General features: G+C 43.0%; 1 protein-coding gene across 8 annotated transcripts in view; it reads right to left on the bottom strand.

Moving 5' to 3' along the window:
• Positions 1-2361: 2361 nt before the first annotated feature.
• The window catches only part of manea (mannosidase, endo-alpha), a 32878-nt gene continuing 20134 nt past the window's right edge, over positions 2362-15105 (bottom strand). For all 8 annotated transcript variants that reach the window (XM_020044541.3, XM_010906164.5, XM_020044545.3 and 5 more), the window contains 2 exons: positions 4730-4806; positions 2362-3136 (listed from right to left, as the gene is read on the bottom strand). In XM_020044541.3, the coding sequence (XP_019900100.2) occupies positions 2503-3136; positions 4730-4806 (711 nt within the window). In that variant the 3' untranslated portion in view covers positions 2362-2502. The remainder of the gene's footprint in view (positions 3137-4729; positions 4807-15105) is intronic.

The following is a 15105-nucleotide window of genomic DNA, read 5'->3' as shown; positions in this document are numbered from 1 at the left end:
CTAATCACTGGCCGGCTGAACTAGGGTTACCTGGTTTCTTTTCTGGTTTCAATTGTTTGGTTTTGATTTCCTCTTCTTTGACTGGGCTTCCTGACTACTAGCAGCAATGGGCATTTTTAAATAGAAAAAACTAATAATCTAGTGAGAGCATGTAGTGAGATGCTTCCTGTGCCCCTCTTGGCCCCATGAAACGCTGCTCGCAGATACATGGTATGGTTCTTTGCATGGTAGACTTTTAACCTGCATTTGTGGATGCAGCGAAGTACTGTGTTCACAGACAATGGTTTTTGGAAGTGTTCCTGAGCCCATGCAGTGATTTCCACTACAGAATCATGTCGGTTTTTAATGCAGTGCCACCTGAGGGCCTGAAGATCAAGGCCATCCGAAAACCTTCCGACTTCCGTAGAGATTGCTCTACATTTTCTCTATATTTTAATGACATTATGTACCGTAGATGATCAAATCCCCAAACTCTTTACAATTTTATGTTGAGAAACTTTATTCCTAAATTGTTGCATTATTTACCCTTAGTCTTTCACAGAGTGGTGAACCCCTCCCCATCCTTGCTTCTGACAGACCCATCCTCTCTGGAATTATCTTTTAATACCCAATTATGTTACTGACCTGTTGCAAATTGGTGTGTTATTCCACCAGTTTCTTTTGCCTTACATAATTTTTCCAGTCATTTGTTGCCTCTCTAACAACTTTCTAAAAACATTTTTCTGTCATCAAAGTGGGCATACAGTGGGGAGAACAAATATTTGATACACTGCCAATTTTGCAGGTTTTCCTAATTACAAAGCATGCAGAGGTCTGTAATTTTTATCATAGGCCAGAGAGCTGTGTAAGGACATCAGGGATAAAATTGTAGACCTGCACAAGGCTGGGATGGGCTACAGGACAATAGGCAAGTAGCTTGTTGAGAAGGCAACAGCTGTTGGCGCAATTATTAGAAAATGGAAACAGTTCAAGATGACGGTCAATCTCCCTCGGTCTGGGGCTCCATGCAAGATCTCACCTTGTTGGGCATCAATGATCATAAGGAAGGTGAGGGATCAGCCCAGAACTACACAGCAGGACCTGGTCAATGACCTGAAGAGAGCTGGGACCACAGTCTCAAAGAAAACCATTAGTAACACACTACGCAGTCATGGATTAAAATCCTGCAGCGCACGCAAGGTCCCCCTGCTCAAGCCAGCGCATGTCCAGGCCCGTCTGAAGTTTGCCAGTGACCATTTGGATGATCCAGAGGAGGAATGGGAGCAGGTCATGTGGTTTGATGAGACGAAAATAGAGCTTTTTGGTCTAAACTCCACTCGCAGTGTTTGGAGGAAGAAGGATGAGTACAACCCCAAGAACACCATCCCAACCGTGAAGCATGGAGGTGGAAACATCATTCTTTGGGGATGCTTTTCTGCAAAGGGGACAGGACGACTGCACCGTATTGATGGGAGGATGGATGGGGCCATGTATCACAAGATCCTTCAGGATCTGGAGAAGGTCTGTATGGAGGAGTGGGCCAAAATCCCTGCTGCAGTGTGTGCAAACCTGGTCAAGAACTATAGCAAACGTATGATCTCTGTAATGGCAAACAAAGTTTTCTGTACCAAATGTTAAGTTCTGCTTTTCTGATGTATCAAATACTTACATCATGCAATAAAATGCAAATTAATTACTTAAAAATCATACAATGTGATTTTCTGGATTTTTTTGATTCCGTCACTCACAGTTGAAGACTGCCTATGATAAAAATTACAGACTACTACATGCTCAAATCGGCAGTGTATCAAATACTTGTTCTCCCCACTGAACATTTTTTAAGAAACAACATCTCAGTTTCAACATTTAAAATATTGTCTTTGTACCATTTTCTTTTATAATATATAGGATTTAAATGATTAGCACATCTTTGCATTCTGTTTTTATTTATATTTTACGCAGCATCCCAACTTTTTTGGAAATGGGGTTGTAAGTGTGAAACAAGACAGTGACCTTGAAATCTCTCAAACATGAGAAAAACCACATAAGAGTCCCGTAGGGTGAAATGCCCCTTAAATTAACTAACGAAGTTGAAAAACCTGCCTGGAAAAGGACCCACATCTATTTTGCCCTAGTGCACTATGACTAGGATGGTTAGAGAGGTATACAATTCTCCAGGCTCAAAACTACAATAAGACGTTACCTCCATGACAACAATCTTCTGTAAGTCTTGTCAGACGAGATTCTACTCTCATGAATACCAATGTCATGTTAAACGTAATTCTGGAGGGGACTTTAGATAATAATATAATATGGGATGAAATCTATTGTAATATGAAGCAGAAACCATACCACACAACTATAATTCTTTACACAACACCATAAAGCAACTTTTTTATTTATTATTCTGTTAAACAATTTTAATGTTACTACACAGGATTAAAAAGTAAATTATTCGGTCACACTGTAAACTCCACAATATCATGCAGTATGTGCAAAGTACTTAGGCATTTTTCTTTTGGCTCATTCTGGCCATCTCTTCCTTTCACGGCTAAATACTGTCGCCCATTTGCGAGTTATCTCTAAATAAACAACAGGCTTGTGGGGTAAGTAGTCCAGGTACACAGTCTGGCTTGTTTTTGGAATGGCCATCTCAATCTGGGTTCCCTCATGCCATTCATTAAATGATGTTATAGACACAATATCTGCATCTGCTTCTAAGGCCGACCTAAATGCCATTTCATAGTATCTCCCATTATTGCGGTTCCGTGTATTCTTAAAATTCCAAGGCCTAATACTGGTGTCAACATAACCTGGCCCCACACTTGGAATGAACAAGAGGTTGTTGTCTTCACAGAATGTTTTAATGGACTTCCATTTGCGGTGGGTGGAGCCATATGAAAACCCATTTGTAGCAAAGTAGGTGTAGACTCCGTCGAAACCTCCAGTGATGATATCTCTTTTGTGTTTCTCTTCAACAAGAAGGGCTATGAAGATGCCATCATAGGGAGTATCTCTAACACTACTGCCTTCGGTGTGTTTCAGGAGTTTTGCCCACTGTTCCGACTTGAGTAGATAGGAATCGTACACGTAAAAAACTGGAAGAAACTTGCCAGTGTTTGTTGTATGTCTGTAGAATGCAGGGTGCTCACCATATCTTTAAATAGAAAAATGTTATTACAGTTCAAGTCGCTTTTTCCAAAGATATACACTCACCTAAAGGATTATTAGGAATACCTTTTCAATTTCTCATTAATGCAATTAACTAATCAACAAATCACATGGCAGTTGCTTCAATGCATTTAGGGGTGTGTTCCTGATCAAGACAATCTCGTGAACTCCAAACTGAATGTCAGAATGGGAAAGAAAAGTGATTTAAGCAATTTTGAGCGTGGCATGGTTGTTGGTGCCAGACGGGCCGGTCTGAGTATTTCACAATCTGACTCAGTTACTGGGATTTTCACGCACAACCATTTCTAGGGTTTACAAAGAATGGTGTGAAAAGGGAAAAACATCCAGTATGCGGCAGTCCTGGGGCAAAAATGCCTTGTTGATCCTAGAGGTCAGAGGAGAATGGGCCGACTGATTCAAGCTGATAGAAGAGCAACTTTGACTGAAATAACCACTCGTTACAACCGAGGTATGCAGCAAAGCATTTGTGAAGCCACAACACGCACAACCTTGAGGCGGATGGGCTACAACAGCAGAAGACCCCACCAGGTACCACTCAAACTTTGACTGAAATAACCACTCGTTACAACCTAGGTATGCAGCAAAGCATTTGTGAAGCCACAACACGCACAACCTTGAGGCGGATGGGCTACAACAGCAGAAGACCCCACCAGGTACCACTCATCTCCACTACAAATAGGAAAAAGAGGCTACAATTTGCACGAGCTCACCAAAATTGGACAGTTGAAGAGTGGAAGAATGTTGCCTGGTCTGATGAGTCTCGATTTCTGTTGAGACATTCAGATGGTAGAGTCAGAATTTGGCGTAAACAGAATGAGAACATGGATCCATCATGCCTTGTTACCACTGTGCAGACTGGTGGTGGTGGTGTGGGGGATGTTTTCTTGGCACACTTTAGTCCCCTTAGTGCCAATTGGGCATCATTTAAATGCCACGGCCTACCTGAGCATTGTTTCTGACCATGTCCATCCCTTTATGACCACCATGTACCCATCCTTTGATGGCTACTTCCAGCAGGATAATGCACCATGTCACAAAGCTCAAATCATTTCAAATTGGTTTCTTGAACATGACAATGAGTTCACTGTACTGAAATGGCCCCCACAGTCACCAGATCTCAACCCAATAGAGCATCTTTGGGATGTGGTGGAACGGGAGCTTCGGGCCCTGGATGTGCATCCCACACATCTCCATCAACTGCAAGATGTTATCCTATCAATATGGGCCAACATTTCTAAAGAATGCTTTCAGCACCTTGTTGAATCAATGCCACATAGAATTAAGGCAGTTCTGAAGGCGAAAGGGGGTCAAACACAGTATTAGTACCGTGTTCCTAATAATCCTTTAGGTGAGTGTAGATGATCTCCTTGAGTTAAGCTTTAGACAGTTCAATCATATACCAATCCTTTTAAACTAAAGAAATATTGCCATCAAATGGTATTGTGGATAAATTAGTTAAGCTCAAGTAAAAACTATGTACAAATAGAAGTGGAAATGCAATGATAATGAAAAGGCAAAAAACCAATAACAAATGTGTGAGTAATGATGTATTACTTACTGCTCTATGATGTACTTGACATTGTTTAACATACTTGTTTCATCTCTTCCTTTATATGGTTCAATGTGAAAAGCAACCTGGGTAGGAAACAAAAATGAATGGTAAGTTGGACACAAGCATAGGATTTGCAGTACTGTGTGCTTGTCACACCCACCTAGGTGTAGGAGCCACATGTGTGCTTGTATGTAGTTACTATTGTATGATTGTAACTACACAGCTGAGAGTCCCATAATGTGCATAGCCAAAACTGCTGCGGCAATGCACTGTGGAAGCGGCGCTCCCATCCATTTTCAATATAGCTTTCGGTGTGCCATAGAGAAAGGTTGCACTGACTAGGGCTCCGCATTCACTACGTAGTTTTTTGCTTACATTTGTTCATGCTGCTCATACAGTATGATCGATAAGCACTTTTGGATATTCGTTCATCATTGAACACAGACTTTTACACTACGCACTGGAGCGATTGCTGCAATTATTTTGTTCTGCTGCCAATCTGTTTACCAATACCCAAATGGAAGAGAAAGAAGAGGGGCAAACATGCCAGTGTCCTATGCAGATTTCGGACGATACTGCAATCCACCATTACCGAGCATTCTACTTGCAAATATTCAATCCCTGGACAATAAAATGGACAAATTACACACACAGATTAACTTTCAATGAGACATTGCAAACTGTTGTGTGCTAGTGTTCGTGGGAACTTGGCTGGATCCTATGGTGCGTTACCCCTGCTGGCATTTCTATCTACCGGCAACAACAGAACATCGGAATCAGGTAAAAGTAAGGGCAGAGGGGTCTGCGTTATTAACTCTCGCTGGGGAACGGATGTTTCAGTGCTATCATCACACTGTTCACCAGACCTGGAGCTACTGTCTGTGAAGTTATGGTCCTTCTGCCTTGCATGGGAATTCAGCTCAGCTATTATCACAGCAGTCTATATACCCCCGCAGGCGAGTAAGTTGGAGTCTAACTACCACAGATCTGACCCCAGATGCACATGGGGAGGACAGCGACATCACAGAATACAAAGTGAGAAATAGCAATGATGCTTGTCCTGCCGCCTCGCTCCCTGACAAGCTCAACACCTTCTATGCGTGGTTTGAGGCGACCAACAATTCCTTCAGTGAGGCATAATGAGGACCAGGACAGCTGAGGATCTGTCCCTAACCACGGGGAGGTAAAGCACTCGTTTTTTGGACAAAAATGAATGGGCCGACATTGTACATAGACGCAATACTCACACAAAGGATTACACTGGACATTTTGTCGCCAAATGCCCAGTATTACTGGCTTCTCGTACAGGCTTCCTGCCTGTACGAGATGCAATTCACAAAAAATGCTTAAGGGGCTCCCTGAGCTCAAATGCTCTTCAGTGGGAGGCAAGTCAGAGGTTTTCCACAGTCAGGCATCAAGTCCTGGGCAGGTGGTGGCTGTGGTTTACATTGCACATGTACAGTTTTACTGCTAAACTGTACACCTAATAGTATCACCCATACTCTTCGGTTCAAACCCCCGGAGTCAGAATTTTGGCGTTTACAAGGCAAATGTACATGTTTTACTGCCCAATTGTATGACCAAAGGGATTACCCACACACTTCGGTCCAAACCAAATGCAATGTGAATGGTCCCCCAATGGCCAAATCTGGTTGAGGGTGAAGAAGGTGTGAAGAGATAGAGGAGGCGCACGGTCATAAAAGGAGGTGCTGAATGATGAAGGAAGCATGGAGAGTGGTAGAGGAGGTGCAGAGTGGTAGAGGATGTGCAGAGTTATAGAGGAGGTGCAGAGTTATAGAGGAAGTGTGGAATGAAGGAGGAGGTGTGGAGTGATATTGGAGGCGCACAGTCATAGAGGAGGTGCAGAATGATGGAGGAGGCGCATGGTCAGAGGAGGCGCAGAATGATGGAGGAGGTGTGGAGTGATATAGGAAGTGCAGGGTCATAGAGGTGGTGTGGAGAGAGAGGAGGTGCAGAGTCATATAGGAGGAGCGGAGTCAAAGAGGAGACGCCGAATGATGGAGGACGAATGGAGTGAGGGAAGAGGCACAGAGGCGAGGACTGATAGAGGAGGCACATGGAGGTAAAAGAGAAATGGGAGGCACAGAGGGATAGAGGAGGTGCGGATTAACACAGGAGACGCGGTATGATGGAAGAGGCGCGGAGCCGTGGAGTGATAAAGGAGGTGCGGGGGGGTAGAGGACGTTTTGAGGCGTGGAGTGATAGAGGAGGTGTGGAGAGATTGAGGAGGTTTGGAGGGAAGAAGTGATAGAGGAGGCAAAGAGACAGCATAAAGGAGCTGCAGAGTAATGAAGCGGTAAAGGACCGGTAGAGGTTGAAGTGTTAGAGGTTTGAAGTGATAGAGGATTTCTATAGGGTTAAAGGAGATATAGAGCAGCGGTAGAGGAGCTATAGAGCAGCAGTAGAGATGAAGAGCAGTGGTAAAATAAATATGAAGCAGTGGTAGAAAGGATGTAGAGCAGCGATAGAGGTGTAGCGGTGGTGTAGACAAGAAGTAAAGTAGATGAAGAGCAGAGTTAGAGCTCCAATCGAAAACAGCTCGTCTCTGAGTGACCTAGGTCACAATAGGTCACCCAATGTATTCCATTGAGAGAAACAGCTTAGGAAGCACACGACTTCCTTTGGATGTAGGACACTAAAAAAAAACTATTGAGGGGCGATCCGTGTAGGATTTTAAGCAGCTCTCTGTTGGTGGAATTGGTTTCTGTGCAAATGTCTGTGTGAAATGCGAGAAGGTTGTCTCGTTTGTTTTTCAACAGTAGGGGAATTGTGCCCCTATGTCTCCCCGTGCTACCTGTTTTAAAGGTAGGGTTGATTCGGTCCTGTAGGGTAACGGTGAGCAGGCCTCGGGTTGATTTCCAACCACGTAGAAAGGGCACTGATGGCTTAGGGGCTATATCTGTTGCGCATCTATGTGGTGGGGAAAGCCAAATGCTGTGCCCGGAGGACCTCGCAGGTTTTTGTCAAGCTCTATGTCCACCAATTTCGGAGACTGTAGGATGGAGCAGGGATTGCTCCTGTAAAATGCCAAAGTTGTCGGTCAGCTTGTGGTTTAAATTAGTAGTTGTACTAATTAAGTTGTATATGCGTGCGCGCCAATTGTGTTTGTTCTGTATGAGATTGGGGCCCGAGTCAGGGTCATTTGTCCATATCTGGTTATGGTTGACCTAGTAAATGCATTTGTCCTTTTTGGTATTCCCTGTGCACGAGAGTTCCGATTGGCTACATTGTGTGTTCCTTGCTGGGATATTTGTGTATTTGTTCGAGATTGTTGTTAGCCTGTAAGTGTTGCCTTTGCCAGGTTTTGCTTTGTTGGGTGTGCACTCGGGTGAACCCATTCATTGCGTTGTTGTTGTGATTCAATTTTGCAGGGCCCACTTTTTCGGCTTTTGCCTTAGTGCCGAATCTGCGAAATTGAAATTTGCCTTCTAGTGTTGTGCTGGTGGCTGGCACACGTGGAGGTGTTCGCCTACTAATTTAAGATTGTATACGAAATGAATGTCCTAAATTTAATTTGAGGGATATATTGGAAATTAGTACAATGCTGCTTCTCTAATTTGGTAAAATATGATCTTGTGGTTTTGTTATGAGGGGTTAAAATATTGTGATGTCTCTCTCTATGTATGGAGTAGAATGCAGAACATGGCATTGGTCTTTCAAGTTGAGGAAAACGCTGTTTCCCATGTTGACTGGATTTGCATACAATATAATCACGGCCTGCAACCGAGGGCGAAATAGCCAAAGCCTGTTTATTTCCCCGAATAAATAAACCCATAATATTAGACGTCCTTTTTTAAATGTTCAATTGGGTTTGGTTGATTAATGTAGTTTCACTTTGTTTTGTATTTACAATGATACCTGGGATAATACTTGCATTTTCAGACCTAGGACTGATGCTCGTTAATTCTAGCCTGGTAAATTCTAGCCTGGTGAACTGACAAATGGGTTAGATTGATGTAACAGTGTTTAAGGCCTACACTGAGTTTCCTTTGGATTACTTATTGTACCTTGATTTTAGTGACGTCATACATCTGTTTTCTGTCTACATTGACATTCTTAAGAGTTTTCTTAATCTCCACCCTAATGTTGAATTGTTGTGTAGATAATGATAAGGAATTTTTTTTTTAAACTGCAAAAATATAAGATGGGTTGGACACCAAATCTAAATCTTCAGTTAACTATTATTGTCGGTTAAATTGATAGGTTAGTCTGAGGACCATAAACAAACATTTGGCCTTTTTAATGGCTCACTGTAAATGTGTGGAGCTCAGAGCTTCAGGAAGGGGGGCAGATCCAGAACCTTTACCATTAAATCAAAGTAACCTATTACTAAGGGTTGAATTTGAGTGTTCAGACTGGTCTCATCTATGGTAAATGTTACCAACACAAGCATATTCAGTTTTGGGATAATCAAACATTAAGTGAAAGCTAAATACATTTTTCTCTCAATAGCTTTAATGTTGAAATTTATGATTTTGAAACCAACTGTAGTAAGGGTGGAGACCTAAAGTCATCCAACATTGTTAATTGCTAGAACAATCTTGATGTCGTTGCATGACATATGCATGAAAGTAGCGCTTTTGGCTGACCGCCACTATTTTGAATAACATAGACATACATCTAAGTTGAGAAAATTCCCTAGACTTTAGGAGGTAAATTGAGTCATGATGTTTGTTTAGTCTCAACTTAGTTTGGCCAAAATTGCCTGGTATTTAGAACTGTTCATAATTCCCTCCACCCTGACTAAGGCTCAAAGCATGATGCTGCCACCACCAGGCTTCAATGTGGGTATGGTGTTCTTTGGGTGATGTGCAGTGTTGTTTTTGTGCCAAACATACCTTATGGAATTATGGCCAAAAAGTTAAACCTTGGTTTCATCAGACCATAACACATTTTCCCACGTGCTTTGGGGAGACTTGATGTTTGTTTTTGCAAACTTCAGCCAGGCTTGGATGTTTTTCTTTGTAAGAAAAGTATTCCGTCTTGCCACCCTACCCCATTCATATGAAGAATATGGGAGATTGTTGTCACATGTAGCACACAGCCAGTACTTGCCAGAAATTCCTGCAATTCCTTTAATGTTACTGTAGGCATCTTGGAAGCCTCCTTGACCAGTTTTCCTCTTGTCTTTTCATAAATTTCGGACGGACATCCAGTTCTTGGTGATGTCTCTGTTGTGACATATTTTCTCCACTTGATGATGACTGTCTTCACTGGGTTCCATTGTATAACAAATGCTTTGGAAATTATTTTGTACCCTTCTCCTGACTGATATCTTTCAACAGTAAGAACCCTCTGATGCTTTGGAAGCTCTCTGCGGACCATGGCTTTTGCTCTGAGATGCAACTAAGAACATTTCAGAAAAATACTGCTAGAACAGCTGAACTTTACTTGTGATTAATCAGAGTCACTTTAAATGATGGTATGTGTGAAACGACTTCTATTTAACATGAGTTTGAATGTGATTGGTTAATTCTGAACACAGCCACATCCCCAGTTATAAGAGGGTATGCACACTTATGCAACCAGGTTATTGTAAGGCTATTAGACTCCTACCCAAAAAGACAGAGTGCTTTAATAAAATCAAAATGTGCTTCCACAAATTATTAGTTCAAGGGTTTGCACACTTATGCAACTAGGTTATTGTGAGTTTTTTAAATTTTCCCCCTCGAAGCTTTCAATTTGTTTTTCAGTTGAATTGTTCATATTATAGGTCACATTAAAAGTGGAAAAAGTTCTGACATGATTTATCTTTGTCTCATTCTTTTACACCACAAAAACCTGGCATTTTAACAGGGTTGTGTATACATATATCCACTGTACATTGATAATCTACATGAGTCACCTCACTAGACTTGTGCCATTTGCAATCTAAATGAATGGGTAAGAAATACCACCCAATTGTCCAACTTATAAAAGGCTTAAAATGCTTAATTTAAAAGCCTATTGATAGGGCCTCTTGATGTACGCTTGAAAATTCCAACTCCTATGTTTCTAAGAGGTCTAATCATTTTGTACAATTGGGCAGTATTTCCTACCTATTCATACACATTGCTATGTGCCTCTTGACCTATTCATGCACATTGCTATGGGCCTCTTGACGTATGCTTGAATTATTAAACTCACCATCTTCTGAACAATTGGGCAGTGTTTCCTACAATGTAATACACTTCAACTGTACACCATCCAATTGCAATGTTTATGAAAAAGTAGGAAATTCTGTCTATATTTACAAGTTAGAAAAGTCTTAATGCTTAATTTTAAGGACTATTGAAGGGTCTTCTTGATGTAGGCTTTAAGAGTTCTTCTCCTTTTGTACAATTGGGCTGAATTTCCTACCCATTCATATACACTCACCTAAAGGATTATTAGGAACACCATACTCAGGGGGTTGCGGTTGGTGGGTGTCCCTTTGGTTGATGCCTGGCAATGTGGGTGGATTGATTTCCTGCCTGTTGGGCCCTGTCCGGGGCCTCCCCCAGGTAGGGCCACAGTGTCACCGGACCCCCCCGTCTCAGTTCTAAGGTGTTACGCTGCTATATTATTGTGCTGGGGGATATGAGAAATGCACTACTAACTTTTCTCAGTCTCCTCCAGTTTTACATTTTAGGAGGAGATGAGGTCCTGGTCCACACCTGCGGATTACCTGGTTTGGGGGGCCCGTTGATGTCCCTGTCCTTGTCCACCTGGTCATACTTCTGACCTAGTCTAAAATCAAATAGACTCTGGATTTAGCCCAGAGAAATGTATTTATTATTCCAATTGGACTCTTAATATCTCACCCGGCACAGCCAGAAGAGGACTGGTCACCCCTCTGAGCCTGGGTCCTCTCTTGGTTTCTTCCTAAAATTCGACCTTCCTAGCCACTGAAATTCAACACTACTGTTGTTTGCTCCTTGGGGTTTAAGGCTGGGTGTCTCTGTAAAGCACTTTGTGACAACTGCTGTTGTAAAAAGGGCTTTATAAATAAATTTGATTGATAATAATGTGTTTGACCCCCTTTCGCCTTCAGAACTGCCTTAATTCTACGTGGCATTGATTCAACAAGATGCTGAAAGCATTCTTTAGAAATGTTGGCCCATATTGATAGGATAGCATCTTGCAGTTGATAGAGATTTGTGGGATGCACATCCAGGGCACGAAGCTCCTGTTCCACCACATCCCAAAGATGCTCTATTGGGTTGAGATCTGGTGACTGTGGGGGCCATTTCCGTACAGTGAACTCATTGTCATGTTCAAGAAACCAATTTGAAATGATTCGAGCTTTGTGACATGGTGCATTATCCTGCTGGAAGTAGCCATCAGAGGATGGATACATGGTGGTCATAAAGGGATGGACATGGTCCGAAACAGGCCGTGGCATTTAAACGATGCCCAATTGGCACTAAGGGGCCTAAAGTGTGCCAAGAAAACATCCCCCACACCATTACACCACCACCACCAGGCTGCACAGTCGTAACAAGGCATGATGGATCCATGTTCTCATTCTGTTTACGCCAAATTCTGACTCTACCATCTGAATGTCTCAACAGAAATCGAGACTCATCAGACCAGGCAACATTCTTCCAGTCTTCAACTGTCCAATTTTGGTGAGCTCGTGCAAATTGTAGCCTCTTTTTCCTATTTGTAGCGGAGATGAGTGGTACCCGGTGGGGTCTTCTGCTGTTGTAGCCCATCCGCCTCAAGGTTGTGCGTTTTGTGGCTTCACAAATGCTTTACTGCATACCTCGGTTGTAACGAGTGGTTATTTCAGTCAAAGTTGGTTTTCTATCAGCTTGAAGTCGGCCCATTCTCCTCTGACCTCTAGCATCAACAAGGCATTTTTGCCCCAGGACTGCCACATACTGGATGTTTTTCCATTTTCACACCATTCTTTGTAAACCCTAGAAATGGTTGTGCGTGAAAATCCAAGTAACTGAGCAGATTGTGAAATACTCAGACCGGCCCGTCTGGCACCAACAACCATGCCACGCTCAAAATTGCTTAAATCACCTTACTTTCCCATTCTGACATTCGGTTTGGAGTTCACGAGATTGTCTTGACCAGGACCACACCCCTAAATGCATTGAAGCAACTGCCATGTGACTGGTTGATTAGATAATTGCATTAATGAGAAATTGAACAGGTGTTCCTAATAATCCTTTAGGTGAGTGTACATTGGGGATGTACACGAATGTGGTAAGGTCGCTCATGTACATGAGCAATGTATATGAATGGGTAGGAAATACTGCACAATTGTTCAATGTTGCTGTGTATTTCATTGCCAGTTTATTATATCGCCAGTGTTCAGTGTATTACATTGCCAGAGGCAGTGTATTACATTGCTAGACCATCACATTGCCTCTCGACAGGGAACATTTTCTATTCTCCCCAAAGAGTAGGGGCGGTCGCCCCAGAGCTCATGGATTTTGGCGAAGACGGGACCCGTGTACATTTGCCTGGTATTCCGGCATTAGGCTAGTATGGTCGCTTGCCACCTGGTGGAATGTTTCAGAACTGTGTTTTTTGTCACTTTCTCAAACAAAAATCGTATCTCGTGGGTCCCACTGACCCCCCGCCTTGAATTTGTCGAACGGGAAGACCGTCATTTCGGCCCCGTGTCGACAAAATATTAAGACGAAAAAAGTGGGAGGTTAGAGGTTATACTGGAGGCCAGTTTTCCGTCCAACGTTTCACGTTGGTTTAAGTGTTAATGTAGGCATGAGGAGAGTTACATTTATTTTTTTTACCAGGAATTGACCAGGGCCAGATGGCATTCCAGGTGTGCACACTTATGCAACCAGGTTATTGTAAGGCTAATAGACTCCTACCCTAAAAGACAGAGTGCTTTAATAAAATCAAAAGGTGTTTCAACAAAGTATTAGAGGGTGTGCTGACCAATTAGGTTTTCACTTCCATATTCAACCTCTCCCTGTCTCTGTCTGTAGTTCCCCACTGCTTCAAACAGACCACTATCGTCCATGTACTGAAGTAATCTTCCATCACCTGGCTGAACAACTACCGCCCTGTAGCAATGAACTCCACCATCATGAAGTGCTTCAAGCGGCTGGGCAGAACTCACATCTGCTCCATTCTTCATGACACCTTGGACCCTTTTGAATTTGCATACCGCCCCAATAGATCTACGGGCGATGCCATCGCCCTGACGACACACACCACCCTCTCCCTCCTGGAAAAAGGCAACACATACGTCAGGATATTGTTTTTGGACTACAGCTCTGCATTCAACACTATTGTGCCAGCCAAGCTTGTTCTTAAGCTCAAGAACCTGGGACTTAACACATCCCTCTGCAATTGGATTCTGGACTTTCTGACGGGCAGACCCCAGGTGGTGAATGAGCAACCACACCTCCTCTGCACTGACCCTGAGAAGGTCAGGGAGTACAGACCCTGTATGCCTCACTTATGGTGGCCTCATCCCATCCTGGTTATGTGCATATGTCCTCCATACATCGTACAGCGGGTGGCCTTGGAACAGGTCTCTGTGTTGCCTCAGCAAGTGCCACAACACGTTTTGGAGCGCCAGAGAAAAAGGTGGCAAAAGCAGTTCAATCTGCAAAAAAACACCTTCATGATGCTCATCCTTGCTGAACAAAGTTGCTGCAAGTTCAGGTTCAGCTGGTGTGGGTGGGTTCATAAGCGTCTTTACCACTCTGACGTTTCCACTCATTACATCCGCACACTATCATAAGTCTGATCAATCAGCTTTTCTCCCAGCTTCAGTGGTTCCAGCACACCCTTGTTGTTATTAGAGAGGCCGAGTCCAGTTTCATCTTTGACTTCCACCAACTCCAAAAACTCTCTGTCACTGTATTGTCAGGGAACATGTATCGCAACAAAACAACTATTTGTGATTCACTGGAGTTATCAGTTGTCTCATCTGCCTGTATTGCAACAAATTATGTCTCGTCCACTTGCTTGGCTATCTCCTCCCTGTACATTTCATACATACAGTCTAAAAGTTGTTTTGTACAGTGCTGGATGTCCCTTTGAATATGGACTGAGCATCATAGTGCCTCTGAAGTCTCGAATCACCTTCACAAAGTCTCGAAAATGCATCTGAATACGCCAGGATTCAAGGAGTCCATTGATTAATTGTGCCCCCGCAGTGCGGTTTCACATTTTCCATGCAGTTTAATACATGTTATGATCTGACTGAGAAAGTCCACCTGTTTGTTATGGTGCTCAATGGAGTGCCTGTATGTCCTGTCAACTTGGGCTGCAAAATGTACCCTTCCAAGTAAGCCCAATTTCACAGCATTGTCCAGATGACACCCGCTGCTCTCATGTTTTGCCATCCTCTCAGAAAGATGTTTCAAATCATTGTAACCGGTCCTTGACAAAGTACCATCTCCACCAAA

The sequence above is a fragment of the Esox lucius genome, chromosome 15 (genome assembly GCF_011004845.1).
Source record: "Esox lucius isolate fEsoLuc1 chromosome 15, fEsoLuc1.pri, whole genome shotgun sequence".
NCBI classification, from domain to species: Eukaryota; Metazoa; Chordata; class Actinopteri; order Esociformes; family Esocidae; genus Esox; species Esox lucius.
This window is presented reverse-complemented; position numbering and strand designations above follow the sequence as displayed.